Source organism: Hordeum vulgare, chromosome 7H (assembly GCF_904849725.1).
Source record: "Hordeum vulgare subsp. vulgare chromosome 7H, MorexV3_pseudomolecules_assembly, whole genome shotgun sequence".
Lineage (NCBI taxonomy): Eukaryota > Viridiplantae > Streptophyta > Magnoliopsida > Poales > Poaceae > Hordeum > Hordeum vulgare.
This window is the reverse complement of record NC_058524.1, coordinates 496,071,258-496,087,042: the sequence shown is the minus strand read 5'-3', so window position 1 is coordinate 496,087,042 and position 15,785 is coordinate 496,071,258. Positions and strand designations below refer to the sequence as shown.

The 15,785-nt window shown below is 44.5% G+C and overlaps 1 protein-coding gene across 3 annotated transcripts; it reads left to right on the top strand.

Moving 5' to 3' along the window:
• The first annotated feature begins 5,530 nt into the window (after window positions 1-5,530).
• LOC123407481 (3-hydroxyisobutyryl-CoA hydrolase-like protein 3, mitochondrial) lies at window positions 5,531-14,255 on the top strand. Of its 3 annotated transcripts, XM_045100620.1 has the most exons (11): window positions 5,565-5,831; window positions 6,678-6,779; window positions 6,916-6,960; window positions 7,112-7,164; window positions 8,894-9,028; window positions 9,128-9,224; window positions 9,911-10,040; window positions 10,290-10,468; window positions 10,644-10,771; window positions 10,849-10,950; window positions 14,025-14,255. In XM_045100620.1, the coding sequence occupies exons 1-11, from the start codon at window positions 5,609-5,611 to the stop codon at window positions 14,121-14,123; spliced, it is 1,293 nt and encodes a 430-aa protein (XP_044956555.1). In that variant the 5' UTR covers window positions 5,565-5,608; the 3' UTR covers window positions 14,124-14,255. The 3 variants fall into 3 exon arrangements, with proteins under 3 accessions (XP_044956552.1, XP_044956555.1, XP_044956553.1); XM_045100617.1 differs by lacking the exon at window positions 7,112-7,164 and having other exon boundaries at window positions 5,531-5,831; window positions 6,916-6,980; XM_045100618.1 differs by lacking the exon at window positions 6,916-6,960 and having other exon boundaries at window positions 5,567-5,831.
• Window positions 14,256-15,785: the final 1,530 nt, after the last annotated feature.

Sequence of the window (15,785 nt, the reverse complement as noted above, 5' to 3'; positions counted from 1 at the left end):
GTAACTGGCGACCCATGATGCTACCACCGGCATGCCGACGTGCTATAACTGGCGACTGACAGTGCTACAAACAGCGTTCAAATATGCTACGACCCGTGATCCCAAGTGCTACAACCGGCTTAATGTTTTGCTACTATGGGCAGCAAATCACGTCGCCGGATGTTGCTTTTCTCATTGTCGTTTGTAGCAAAATTGACAGCCAATGGTAGCTTTTTCTGATGTCAGTTGCAGCAAAAATCACAGCGTCGTCGTTGCCACCACAAACTTCGTCGTGGCCGTTGCAGCAAATCATGTCGCTAGATGTAGCCTTTTTCATTACCGGTTGTAGCAAAAATCACGAAGTCATGTGCGATGTAGCAAAATGCGACATCGATGGTAGCAACTAGCGATGCCGGTTGTAGCAAATTGTGATGTCGGTTGAAGCATGTAGCAAAAATGGATGTTGGTTCCAGCATTCCTGTATCGTGGGTGTGCCTCGCCGTCGCAGTTATGCATCTCGTACGTCGGAGCTGGGAAAAGAGGTGGTCGTGCGCGCGGGGACCGGGGAGATGGCATCCTCGCCGCGGATGGGTGCCATTCGCCGGGGTCGGTGGCCGTCGCCGCTCGTCGGGGCTGCGCGCGGTCGTAGCTCGTCGTGGTCGCTCGTCTACTACAAGCTGCAACGACCGTAGACGCGCGGTGTTGTGAGCGACGGCAGCGGCAAGCGCGGAGTCCACCATTGACGGAAGTTGGCTGTCGGGACCCCGATCCTGAATCATAAGAACCCAGCCTGTAACACATCACATCACTTTGCGGCCTCACGCACGGTAAACTCCACGGCTGCCACCTTACCTTGGCCGGGACCGTTTGCATCTTTTGGCTCACGTATATGAATGTGTCGCTAGCATTCAAACGACAAGAACCCGGGTCGACATGGCTAGTTATAAACCCAAGTGGTACATCCGTACAGGGGCAGGCATACATAACCCAGCAAAGCAGGTGTCGGTCATCAGCGTGTGTAGACGAGTCGTAGCAAGCTACAAGGACTCCATTACACCACGTGACATTTCCCCGAAGGGACAGACACAACAACAAAGAAGGATACATGCTGGTCAATCAATGTGTTCGGAGCAGTAGCAAGCTACCAAGGCTCGGTGGAAGCACAAAGAGGCATTTGCCCGTAAAGAGTACTACTAAAGGCACACAACTAGGTGTCTAATCCCACACATATAATGCATTTCATAACATACACACAATATGCACTATATGTGTAGAGACAACATGGCATCACAACATAACTCTATGACTCAAGCTTTTATTAAAGACTCATAAAAGTCAACATAGTACGATATTACAAATAGGGGTCTCGTGACCCGTCACTCAAGTCATACAAACATCAAGCGGAAGCCAAACATGTTTGGGTACAGACATCTACTAAAAGTGGCTGGAGGAGCCTGAAAAGCTACCACGACCCTACCAAAGGAGCCAGATCTCTGTCTGGCATTCCCAAGCTATTTCGGTCAACATCGAACACGTCGCATAGAAACCTTTTTAAAGGGACTAAAACTTCTCTGCAAAACATAAATAAAGCAACCGTGAGTACAAAGGTACTCAGCAAGACTTACATCAGAACTATCTACATATGCATCATGTTTCAATGAAAGGATTGTGGGGTTTGATTGCAGCAAGCCAGCTTTGACTCTTGGCTAACCTGTACTATGACTACAAGTTCTTTCTTTGAGGTGGGATAGCGCACACGAGTCCACATATTCACCAATTCAATACACCACTATGGATCCACTCTCGTCTTCCTACGAGAAGGCCATCCATAGCACTCACACTTATCTTGCATGTTTTAGAGTATCCATTTAAATTATCTATGTACCACGTAATGCTTCCAAGTAGTCCATATCCGAGGACGCGACTATTCGAACAGATTGATTCACCCTGCAGGGGTATACTTCTTCACACATGCTCTCACCACTTAGCACCATATGCACGTCATGCATCTCAACAACCTTCAAGCGGAAGCACTGGCGTGGGTGTCGGCCACGACTGTTAACCATACAAGACCCTAGTCCAGGTTTATCGCCTATTTGAGAATGAACCCGCAAGGAAGTCCGGCCGAAGTTTCCTTAACGGCCCCAAACGATGTGCGCAGGGTTCCCAAGCCCACCATCTGGGTGCCACTTGGTACACCGTGCCACTGTTTGTCTACCGCAGAGAAGCCTACCCCGTCGGGCAGAGCTAAACACAGCCGCCAACACTTTTCCTACAAACACCAGAAACTAGTTGCAACTCCTGGACAGAGATCTAGGCGATTAATAAGCCAAGAGGGTCAATTAAGTATCCCAATGTGTGGTAGTATCTTGTCTTGGATAACATACACATAACTCAGTTCTTAAGGACGGTCCCAGTGAGACAACCCACCATGTACTCCTACATGGCCTCTCATCGCTACCTTTACCAAATTGAATTCACACCTTTACTCTCACACGGTAGAACATGAACACCACCATTACGATTCATCACCCAGATGGATCAGACCCGACACAACTCTAAGCATAGCAGGCACAGTAAACAAGCATGGATGAGTAAGCACAACAAGGCTCATGCAGTTGCTACTCATGCTAAGTGGTTTCAACTATTTACTGTGGCAAAATCAAGTCATGCAGAGGAATGGGTTCAACTACCGAGAACATGTAACAGTTGAATCGTGTTTATCCTAATGCAATAAAAGAGGTCAGGAGCGAGAGAGTGGGTTTATATTAGTATGCTCAAGGGGGTTTGCTTGCCTGACACGTGTGAAGATAGCAATGAGTCTTCATCAATGTCAACGATCACATCGTCGGAACCATCGTCTACCGAGAGGAAACACCACCGGCAAACAAGAAAGAACAATAGTTACTTCACAGAAATGCAACACTATGATGCATGATCATGAAATGAAGATGAGAAGTGGCAGGGCCAATATAGCTACCGTTTTTAGGTTGAAGCTGTATTTGAATTAGAATTCAAATATCACTTCAAGCAAGGTATTTTCCGGATACCCTTTTAATTGATCCGACCTGATGCTCAGGCATAACTTGTTTTATCATGCATGAAGATGGCATTTTGAGGTACTGGTTTTCCTAGCTCAATGTTTGGTCTTGTTAATTGAAGTGGAATTCAAATATATACCAAATTCCATCTCCAAACTATTTATTAAATTTACCCTAATCATCATTTTGCCTACTTGGTGATGTTAACTTTCTCAAACATGCATGAAAATGCCATAACCAGATTCCTTGAAATTTTCTGATCATTTTTCATATATAAATTATTTTCATCTGAGTTATATTTTATTTTCTATGATTTTTAGAAGTTGTAGGCATTTTCTAGAATTTCTTTTATATTAGAAAACCAATTATTGCGTCAGCACTGCGTGAGCAGGTCAACTGACCTGGTCAGAGTCAAACCTGACGTGTGGGGTCCACACGTTAGTGACATAGTTTAATTAACAGGGTTAGGTTAATCTTAATTCTTATTTTAGAGCTGTAGGGCCCACTGTCAGTGAGTCATTAGGTTAGTTAATCTAATTAATTAATTTTCGTGATTAACTAAACTTAACAGGGCCAGGCCCCACCTGTCTGTGACTCGGGGGAGTCAACCCCCTGGTCAAAAGGAACGAAGCCACCGGCGGCTCAACGCCGGCGACACCAGACACGGTGGAGCTCGCGCGGAAAAATGCTACATGCATCCGTTTCAGACGCGGTTTGGCTCTACGGAAAGCACGTGCTCGCGCGCATCCGATGAAGCAAGCGGCAGCAGCTAGAGTGCACTACCTCAACGGCGACGACGACGTCCGTGGTGACCGGAGCACGGCCTTATGCGGGTGGTGGCTGCAGGGCACGGGAAGGGCAGCTGACGGTCTCAACATCATCTACGGAGCTCTAGGAGCCCATTCCCGAGCTCGGGCACTTGGGTGGAAGACCATAACGACGACGACGACATGGCCGGTTTCGAGGAGCTCTCGGCTCCGGTGGCCTTACTAGCTAGGGGCACGGGGGAACGCGGGAGAGGGGGGAAACGGTGCAGCAGCTCACCGCGAGTCCTATGGCATCGACGACGAGCTCGGGGACGCTTTGGTTGGCGCGAATCGACGAAGAAGGTCCGACGGCCGGAGGTGAAGGGGACAACGGCGATGGCGGCGCTCCGTGGCTCCCGGGCCTGATTCCAGCGGCGAGAAGGAGCAAGGTGACGAGGGGGTCCTTCTGGTCTTCTCGAGGAGGCGAGGGGAAGCCTCAGGCTGGGGCTGCGACTGACGGCGACAACGACCTCGCTAGAATCCATGGGGGAGGGAGAAGCAGAGAGATAGGGGAGAGACTGGAGAGGGGGATGAGCTCGAGGGGTCTAGGTGGTGGCCACAGACGGCTATGGATGCATGGGTGGCCGCCAGCGCGAAGCAGGAGCTGGCTCGCCCGACGCCGTGCTTGGTCTTGCCTCTGCCTTCTGGCAAAGATAGACGATGACTCGCACAGGCCAGTGGGCTGGGCCATCTCCTTCCTGGGCCAGGTAAGTTTTTTTTTGATTTGTTTCTGTCTGAAATTTCTAACAGTTATTTTATTTTGTTTTGGCTTCAAACTTAAGTCAAAAATATTGAAATTGTTTTTGGGGTGTTGTTTGGATTGTTTCCTGGCTTCACAAAAAGATTCATCATTTTTGCAAAGACTAAAGTATTTATAGCACTTTAGTTATCATTATCATTATCAGAAGCATTTTAGATTAACTTAAAAATGAAAAAAGGGTTGTTAAAAGTTTATCATCTCTGGTATGTTGCTTCCAACATTTACCAAAAAGGGTGAACATTTTTGAAGACCAAATGAGTTCATTAAAAATAATCCTCGTCGAACCTATTTGGATTTTATTTGGTGCCAGGGTTTGGTCATCCCATTTGTAGATCATCCACATTTGAATTAAATTAATTTGAATGCATGCATGAATGCTCATTGATGCAACTAACTATAAATTATAATCTAGGGCTATGACATTGGCTAGCTGCGGCCGCCTGAGATCTTGCCGTTGACTTCTCATATGCATGCGTTGTGGGGTTGTTTATTTTTTTGCCACACGGACAGAATAGATCCAATGGTTACGACAACTTCAATCGATCGATGCAGGAACGATCGGCCGCACCGGCGCCCAGTACCGCCTTATTGAAAAAGTGACGTTCTACAATTTTTATTGTTTTTTTTAATTAATGGGGTGGAAAAAACCGAGTGGAAGGAGTGGTGAAAGGTGAGGCGAGAAAAAAACTAAGTGGGAGGGAATGGTGGGAGGTGAGGCGAAAATATCCGACTTGCTAACTAAGAAATTTGTAGGAGTATTATGTTTTGGGAAGAGAAAATTCATCCACTCAAACCTCTTCGTTGTATTCATTTGCTTTTTCTATGATTCTATACTTTTCTAATAATCTTATAAAATTCAAAAAGTCATGACACTGTACTTCGTCTTTTTTCCTATTCCGGAGAATCGAATCAAAGAGGTCCTTCGTCTCCATCGCCATCACGACATTTTGATTCTGACGTCAACAAACCACTTGTCGTCCTGCCCACCTGTCGCCCAGGACCTCACCTTCAGTCACGTCGCTATGCGAGCTCTGCTCTCTCGCATCCCGATCTCCACCTCTGCCTTCTTCTCTTCTTCCCAAACCCTAGCCCCGAGCCCTAGCCTCGCCCCACTCCGCCTCGGCCGCCGCTTCGTCGCCATGGCCGCCGCCGCCGCGGGGGAGTTCGTGAAGGGCCGCGTCTTCCCCAACGGCGTTGCCGTCATCACCCTCGACCGCCCCAAGGCCCTCAACGCCATGAACCTCGGTGTGGATCGCCCTCCTTCTCTTTCTCCTGACCGGTTGCGCCGCGGCGTGCCTTGCTGCGTGACTTGGGCAGGAATATTGATTTACTGGCGCGACCCTCCCTGGTTTGCTAGGTTGCGGATGATTAGGTGAAATTCGCGTTGCGCGTTTTGTGTAGTTTTTGAAGCTAGTGTTTAGTTAGTGTACTGTGCGGGATTTGGGTTCGGCTTGTACTACATCCGAAGTAGTGATAGATATCAACTGAAATAAATTCGCTGCTAAATATTCCGCCAGATATTGCCATTCATTTCACATGACTTTTGGGCAATCATGTGAGCCCATTGATCTGGCTGGCCACTGAAGTTGGCATGCTCACATCGTAGGCCCACACAAATATATCACACATGTGCAGCGATCGTGTGGCAGTTGATGGTGGGAGTACATGCTTGGTTCAAGCGGGAGGTGGCCTCTGTTTGCCAAGTGATGGATCCAGGAAATATGAACACCATGGGCCATATGATTGACAATATTGATGAAAGGGATTCTAATCTTACAAAATCTCTTGAAGTCTTACGAAAAACATGGTTCCTGCTGTGTGAACCTGATGTCCAAATTGAGGTGGTTTGGTGCAACACGTGCCTAGAGCTTATGTGAAGGGCAATCTATTACTCCCCTGTTAGGAAATAGATGGTGTCCTAGAGGTGTTTTGTCATTAAGTAAATGTTATCTTTTACACGGACTAGCTGCCTTGTGTGGCATCTAATGGGACTTCCCCATTTGCATCTCCCCCTCCCCCTTGCCCCATAGAATGTTTGTTTGGTACCTTATTGAGCTCCACTCACATAGTTGTTACCTCAAATGGGTGCAGAAATGGACCTTAGGTACAAGGCATTTCTTGATGACTGGGAAACAAATCCAAATGTGAAGTGCATTCTTGTGGAAAGCAGTTCTCCCCGCGCCTTCTCAGCTGGTACTTGTTTTCTCTCCATTTTGCCCCCCCTTCTACATGGCGAATAAGCTAAGCCTTGGACATTGAACATGCTGTATTACCTTTTTGTTTCCGGAGCATTGGATATGTTTTCAAATACGATTCATGGCCAATGCAGGGATGGATATTAAGGGTGTTGCAGCGGAAATTCAAAAGGACAAGAGCACAACACTTGTGCAAAAGGTCTTTCACTTTTAGAACTGTTTGTTCTTTTATTATTATTTTTGTTCAAAAATGTATGCGACACCAATATGTTGTCTATAGCATTGCTCAAATTTGCACAGATTGTGACTGCTGCTTAGTGTAAACTGCAGGTGGGGATGTGAAGAGACTTGCTATTGATTGCACTATGCCAGAGATAATAGAGGTCTAGCAATAAGACCTTGTTTGTATCCGAAAAATGAGTTGCACTTTTATAAAATACATAGTTCAAATTGTACTCCAGCCTGAAGGAACAATTATAAAACTTGAATTTTGCAGCCCACTTCAAACTAATGTAATATTCAAATGATTCTGCAACACCATGAATTATAATTCAACATTTCACTCATTGATGCATCTAAACATTCTAACATTTACTTATATTGACTCTGAACCATTGATGCTGCCATATAATGAAACATATGAATTCAATGCCCTATTGAGATGGAAGGATTGATATATAATGTCCATGAGGACAATTCCAAACAAAATATCAACTCCAACAGTTACCCCATTTCTGGGATATAAAATACTTGACAACAATGTGGTATATCATGTCAACAGTAAAAAAACGAGCTATTATCATTCTATCGGTTGATTTTCATAGCATGAAAAGGAGAAAGACAAATCCGAGTTACAAGCATTCTATTGATTGTTTCCAATTACATGGAAAGTGAAAGAAGATAATGAGCTATAGTTTTCCTGTACTGATATTTATGCTTTTTGTTATCACTCTGAAGTTATGAAATGTGCATATTCTAAAGAGGGTTTATATATCACCCACAAGTCACCACTCACTATCCTTTTCTTGTAACACTATCTGCTTCTTTCACCCACTCTCCATCTAATATTAAGGTACCAATATAATCAGGATCAGTTCTCTAGAATCGTACAATACATCTATTTATTCATAATACTAAGATTTTATTCTGATTCGCTGATTTTGTAACTGACACAGTGCTGAGAAGCACCCTCTAGATATTATTGTTGAATAACTAATGTTTAGTAGACACAAATCTGCTTGTCTTACTAGTGCCTTGTGCTCCTTGCTGTATTTCCTTTTTGTAGCATTTCATATCTTCTATATCTAAATAGCTAACCCCCACTAACTATTTCTCTCAACATGCAAGCATGCCACATCACCGCACAGCATGCATGAGAAAAGGCCCACCACCACTACCATATGTCTCTCAACATGCAAGCATGCCACATCATCATGAAACATGCATCTTCTATATCTAAATAGCTAACCCCCACTAACTATTTCTCTCAACATGCAAGCATGCCACATCATCACACAACATGCATGAGAAAAGGCCCACCCCCACTACCATATGTCTCTCAACATGCAAGCATGCTACATCATCATGAAACATGCATGAGAAACAGACCCATCTCAACAAGCAAACATACATTGGAATTTTCATCTATTATAATTTATTTAACATTTTACAACTACATAGTAATCAAACATAATAAATTATATGTATTTTCAATTTTCAATTTTTCTATTGTTACTTCAAATATTCATGTTTTATACAACGACTCACATTGAAATATGTTGCAAAATATTCCCGCAACATCGTGTGGGGTATCATCTAGTTGCTACAAATTCCAGCCACAACGCGCGGGGGTGTCTTCTAGTTTGCTAAATGAAAATATTGCGCAGTGCTAAGATTTTGTATGCCTATCTGGTTTACGATGACCTTAACCGCTACATTGCTGGCTAAACACTATCTTCCCTGTATAAAGTAATGTTTAATACACATAATTCTGCATGTACTAACCTTAGCTTGCGCTCCTTGGTGTATCTCTGCTGTGTTGCATTGGTAAATGAAAATGGCCAATATATTGTTATCATTTGCATCACTAAGAGATATATTGTTCGTTTTCAGGTCTTCACAGCCGAGTACTCTTTGATTTGCAAGATACATGAGTATGCAAAACCTTATATATGCTTGATGGATGGTGTGACCATGGGGTTTGGAATTGGATTGTCTGGACATGGTCGCTACCGTGTTATTACCGAGGCAATTGTTTGCAACTCAATTTTCTCTTTATTTTAATGAGGTCTACTTTCAACTTCTGCATTATGACTGATCATGCTTTTGACTGTGCTACTATTACAGAGAACACTCCTGGCCATGCCGGAAAATGGCATTGGCTTGTTCCCAGATGTTGGCTTTGCTTACATCGGTGCAAAAGCACCAGGAGGGGGTGCAGTCGGTATGCTTTTGTATCCTTCTTCCTCCCTCTAGTTTATTAACTTGTACTCCCTCTGTTCCTAAATAATTGTAGTTGGGGAGAACTAGACTAGTTCTCCCCAACTACAATTATTTAGGTACAGAGGGAGTAGGTGGTATCTTCTGCTACTAATTTGTCTATGATCATAACCATCATGTTTCCAATTTGATGGCATGTATTGCATCACTAGCTAGTTGCACAGTAGTCAGAACCATACCCTTCCTCCCTACATCATGCACTCCTATGTGTCTTGATGTCCACACCTCTTTGTGTTTCTGTGTTATCTTATTTTTGCTCTCTCTCTCTTTTATCTCCATTTCTGCTGTGTGGGTGTCTCGATGATTATTTTTAGTGGAGCATAATCATTTGAATGTTTAATACAAATTCTCTGTTTTATGTATTCTGGAATGTGCTTCTAAAATCTGCATCTTTCATGCTACTTGTGCAATTATTGTTCAGTTATGGCGAATGGTCTGTATGCCAGATCTTTATTTATGCTATCCCGAGTTGATCTTTGCACTAATACTGTGACATTGCTGTGGCTTTCTCTGTTCCAAAATGCATAAAGTGTGTTTAAATCGTATAGTGTCCTTGTTCACTTTCTTCCTTTCACTAACATCTGCTTATTTCTCTTCGCAAAAATAAATAAATGAATATTCTTCTTTCAGGAGCTTACCTCGGGATGACAGGAAAAAGAATATCTTCACCTGCTGATGCTCTGTTCATAGGTCTCGGAACCCATTATGTACCTTCAGGGGACTTGGGTTCACTCAAGGAATCCCTCCTGAGTGCTAACTTGTATGTGTCTAACTTGCTTTGCCAGAACACTAATTTGCAATTTTATTACTCCCTCCGATCCAAATTAATTGACGCAGCGCTGCGTCAATTAATTTGGATCGGAGGAAGTAACTATCTATATTTTGTAGTTCTCTGTCGATGTATTACTAGTATCTTAGATTCATGATACAGTAAGTGCTTGCAATATTTCTATACTATTTTAGTGGTATCTTAAATCTGACATTTGTGGTTGTCTTTGTCTTGTTGCAGCACTGCTGATCCTCACAAAGATGTTGAGTCACTCCTGACTGGGTACAAGAAGGAACCTGAGTCGGTGCCCCATTTAGAAAAGCTTTTACCGGATATCATTTCTTCTTTTGGTCCTGGTAAATCAGCTACTGAATCTGTGGAAGAGCTAAAGAAGCGTAGTCAAAGCGGTGATGGCACAGGTAATCTTCTGTTAAGCGTCCTCTTTTAAGGCACCAACACTGATATAGTGAAAATAGTGCCAACTACTTTTATTTGAAAAGTGCCAGTTCTATATAAGAATTAAGTCTACTGCAGTAGTGACTAGAGAAGAATGAATGCACATATGTACATTGTTCTTTCTTTTGTTGGCTGCAGTGTCAGAATGGGCCAATGATGCTTTAGCAGGACTTAAGAAAGGTGCTCCGTTTTCTCTTTGTTTAACACAGAAGCATTTCTCTCGAGTTGCATCGTCGTATGGGAACAATGAAAATGATCTATCTAAGGTAGTCTCCATTATCCTGTACCATTCAACATTTCTATTTCCTTCAATTTTTCTTATTCTGTTGCTTGGCACAATCAGTTGGCTGGTGTTATGAAATTGGAATACCGCATCGCGTTGAGATCGTCGGTTCGAAGTGATTTTGCTGAAGGCGTACGCGCTGTCTTAGTTGACAAGGACCAGGCAAGTCATTTGGTTTTATTTTTCAATTTCAAAATTTATATTGTTTTGTCCAAAAGTGTTTTTATTCACTAGAGGCACAAACAGATACTGTTAGATGTGTGTGATACATGTGTTTCATGGGCTTCCACCTATGATCAATGCTGTAAGCCTATAGGGGGTCCAACCAGTTAGGATGTTTTCCTTTCCACTATCAATTTTTGGACCATAAGTTCTACAAATCCTAAGTTCCAAGTTGCCATAAGCTTAAACCTATCTGATGGGCTGTATTGGCATTATTATCACTTCTTTTTTTCGCGAATACGCAAAGCTTGTGTATCATTGCATTGATAGAAAGGAAGCAGAATCAGTACATAAGAGGGTACAACACATATGACGGACGCATACATGTCAAGTCGTGGACACGAGATCCGGAGTAGAGAGACACGAGATGGTCAACCCGAAGAAAGGAAAAGACCATAGCTAAATCACCAAACCAAACCCAAGTACAGGGGCAAGCCTAACCGGCAGAACTTCAAACATCTTTAAGTCCAACACCGGGGATGCCGCGAGCAAGCAAGATGGCGCCTTCAAGAAGGGAAACGACGTCGTGATGCGCTGCCATCCGATCCGAAGAACCGAATCAAGGGTTTCCCCTGGTACTTGAAGAGGGGCACGGATAGAGGCCATGACAGCGCCTCCAAGAAGGAAAATGACACCCGCGGGTGCCATCGCTGACGTCGGCGAGCTGAGAAGGGATTTTGCCCTGGCCTGAGTCCGAGCGATCCCATTACCGTAGATCAGGGTCCGGAGATGAGGAAATCGCCTTGCTGGTCAAGATTATACCTGGCCATATCTCGGGCTGGGCCTAAAAAAATCCGTGGTACAAAGCTCGAGCCCGGCCTGGCCCGACCGTCGGGCCTAATTTTTGGGCCCAAGCCCGAAGAAGCCCGGCCCGCCGTAGGCGTAAAATCAGGTTTTCATGGGCCCGAGCCCGGCCCGACTGCCGAGCTTGATTATTAGGCCCGAGCCCGGCCCGTGGGTAAGGCCAGGCCAGGCCGGGTCGGGCTTTTTCGGGCCGGGCCGACCGGGCCGGGCTGCCCATGGCCAGATATAGTCAAGATCACCACCTCGGGAGAGGGTGGGTGGTGTGGCGCCTGACGCCAAAGGGTGGCACCTGGCGACGCCGAAAAACACGAGCTTTGGGATTGGCACGACGTGGAGGTGGACAGGTGGACGGAGTCGGAATGCGGCAGGGCGGAGAGAGCCAACATGAAGGAGATGGCGACCAATGCACCGGCAAGCTGGGAGCCGGAAAGAAGTGCAGATCGAAGCTGCCGGGGACGGAGCCGCTGGGACACCGGCGATCCAGAGGCTGGAGAGGACGCAACAACTGAATTGTTGTGGCCGGAACCACCACGCCGGCAAAGGACGTTGGCAAGCCGTGGACGTTGGAGAACGCAGGTCCATGTCCGCCAGGACAAGAGCGGTGCTGCCAAAGGGTCCACCACGAGGCCTCAACCACCCGCCAAAGGAGACCACCATGACCACACAAATCGGACGAGAACAACACCGTAGCTCGTACGAGGCGTCGCCGGAGACAAGGAGCAGCCTGCAAGAAGGCAGGGCTAGAGCCTTAGCTCCCATGGCCTCCTCCACCACCCAAACCCGCGCCCGCACCAGCAGTTTTAACAAACTAGACAAATTATTATCACTCAAGTATGCTTTACTCCTCATACCAGTTTTAACAAACTAGACAAATTAACTAGCTAAGACTTGTTCATCAGCTTGTAAGGCCAGGGGCTACTTTCCCTGATTTTGGCGCAGCTGTTGCTTGTGCATAAGCCTGTTTTGGCTAACCGCACAAAATCATAGGGCCGTGCCCATGCCATACATGGTTAGTATACCAGTAGCAAAGATGGGTGCATACCATGAACATCCAGTGCCTTTATATGACTTGTGTCATTAACTCATAACCTACGTGAGTAAGTATGTTCTGACTACTTATGGCTTTTGACAGGGTGAAAGAGGCTCGCCGAAGGGTGGCTTAAGCCTCCCTTGCAAATGTAGCCTATGCTTATTAGAGCCTAAAATTGCATTCTTCCCATTCCCTGACAGAGGCTAAAATGCATTTTCACCATAGCTTGTTCCTCTCCAAATATGACCCGGTTCACTAATTTGACTTAATTAACTATATAAATCATTTGATTTGTCACTACATTTTTGTGATAATTGGGCAGTACTGCCCACTTGTGAAGAGGTCTTGGGTTTCTCTCTGCATTGCACTGTGCAGGGTAAGGCTTTAATCGTACTCCCTCTGTACCTAAATACTTGTAGTTGGGGAGAACTAGTTCTCCCCAACTACAAATATTTGGGTACAGAGGGAGTATAATCCTTGCCCTGACCCCAACTTCTGTGGGAGTTTCTAGCACTGGGTCTGTCAATTTGCCCTTTTTGGGCATACAGATAGAGCTGTAGGCCACTTTGTCAGTTGTGCAATGTATAATATTTTAAAGTAGGAACCGCAATGACTGCTCTCTCGACATGTAGATTGAAATATCTCTTAAATCAGATCATGTAGGATAACCTGTACCAAATATTGTACTTTACTCCCTCTGTAAACTAATATAAGAGTGTTTAGATCACTAAAATATTAGTTTACGGAGGGAGTACTATTTAAGCTTTGAGAGAGTTTGTGAACTTTTTGATTCATTAAATGAGAAATAATCAAATTTGAGATCCTGGCACTATCATCTTTGTCTTGCAATATTGGTAAAAAAGGAGTCTATTTTGCATTAAATATAATGCACCTTGGACTGCTGTCTGTTTATCTTGCAAGATTAGGTAGAGAGCTCATGTTCAAGCTAGGCAACTATCAACCAAAATATAAGGCACAGTAGCACACATTAAATGTATAAATTTTGTGCATTTTACTCATGGTCTGACGTCATTTACATCCATGCTGGGGATGGTTATCTAAAATCTACCCTGTCAAAAAGAAGTTAATCTAAAATCTAATGTGATGCTGGTTCATTTACCCCAAAGGGATCAGTACCATACCCCTAATCTTTTCATTGAATTGTCGTGTCACTTTGCAGAATCCGAAATGGAATCCAGCAACTCTGGAAGACGTAAACATGGATGAGGTGGAATCAGTTTTCGAACCATTAGCTGCCGATGCTGAGTTGAATGTGTGATTTTCTGTAGCAGCCCAGAATGCTATGATCACTTGAACACTCTTTATCCTTCCAATGATGTAATACGAAATTACAAATATACATATGGCTATCCATTGAGCCAATAAACGCCTGGAGTGCATTGTCTGAAAACAGAGTTTGATTATCAGCATTTGATGCAGTGATTTATTTGATGGAGCTGAAGCACGTAGATTCAGGCTCAGGATTTTACTTCTGCAGTGCCACCAGGTAGCGTGTGTCATACCATATGACGTGCCTGAGGACTGAATCCCACCGGGAGACCGTTGCCCATTGGGACTGAAAAAACATGGTCCGGCCAGCAGATTCTAACAGCCGTATACATGTATCCAGTACAACTGACGTATCTACACTTACAAACTCTTTGAGAGCTTGGTAATGGGAGACTGACGAAGCTGCCTTGCGACGGGGAAGACGGGCACACGTTCTTTCGTTTTCAGCTCTTAATTACTTTCTCTGTTTCATAATCATAATATAAGAACGTTACGCTCTTATATTATAAAACTGAAGGAGTAATTCGCTATCTGTTTTGGTAAACAGTGCGTCCCGACCATCCTTTCGATGGGGCGCCTTTCCATATTTATGTTGGTATAATCCAGATGGTCGTAAACTTCAGGAATTTTCTTGGTGGCTGGCTACTTTCCGTGGGCCAGGGCAGATATTTCCCACATACTGTATTGTTCGCAGCGCGGCGCCGTGTGGCATTTCGTGCGCCAACTCCTAAGCATGATCCAAAATCGATTGGACATCCATTTTATTCGTTTTTCATTTGTTTGAGAGTGGTAATGAAATCTGTGTCCGTTCGAATTTGTGGATGTGATGAGCGTGCGTCCAACGCGAGGCCATGTCTCATTCGCATCCAATTATTACAACATATTTTTATTATTTTCATCATGAATTTTTTTGATGCATTGAAATACATAACCGAATTTTAACTAGAATAACAAGATCAAAGAAAACAAGAACTACAAATTTTTAGAAGATATCCAAATTTTATAACTGCTCTCATATGTTGGATTAGTGTCTTCTTGATGCATTCATTGTTGATCGACGAATTCTTGATCTTGCATGCTTCTTTCTTCTTGAGTCTAAAGAATTAGACATTGCTTGTTCACATCTAATCTCATTTTTAGCCTCTACTCTAACAAGAAATGCACGGACATCTACTAAATTGTGTGTTATCAGTAGATCAATGTATTCTTTTTCCCAAAATCAAAAATTGCATCCAGCCTACGCAATAAATATTTGAGTGTAAGCAAAACAAGCCGAATCCGAAATCACAACCGAAGCTAATCTAGTACATACCCTATCATTTTTGCACTTGACAAACACCCATCCGGAATGTTCCGGCGTTGTAGACACGTGATGCACAACCTTTAGTGGACAGTCTCGCACTTTATGAGCGACATCAATGCGCCGCCGAGCATTTGGGCCAGCATCGAGCCCGGACAATGGCTGTTGGTGTATTTGCCGGCAAACCGACGATGGGGCAGATCCGAGCGGCTAGTGACGGATTCAGTACCTGCATGTGGATAGGAGTGTTGTCCGGCCTATGCACACCAGTACCAAGCCAGTCCATGGCATAGTGCGGACTCCGACAACCGTTAGCCGACCAGATCCGCTTCAAATCTGTGTGCCGAATGT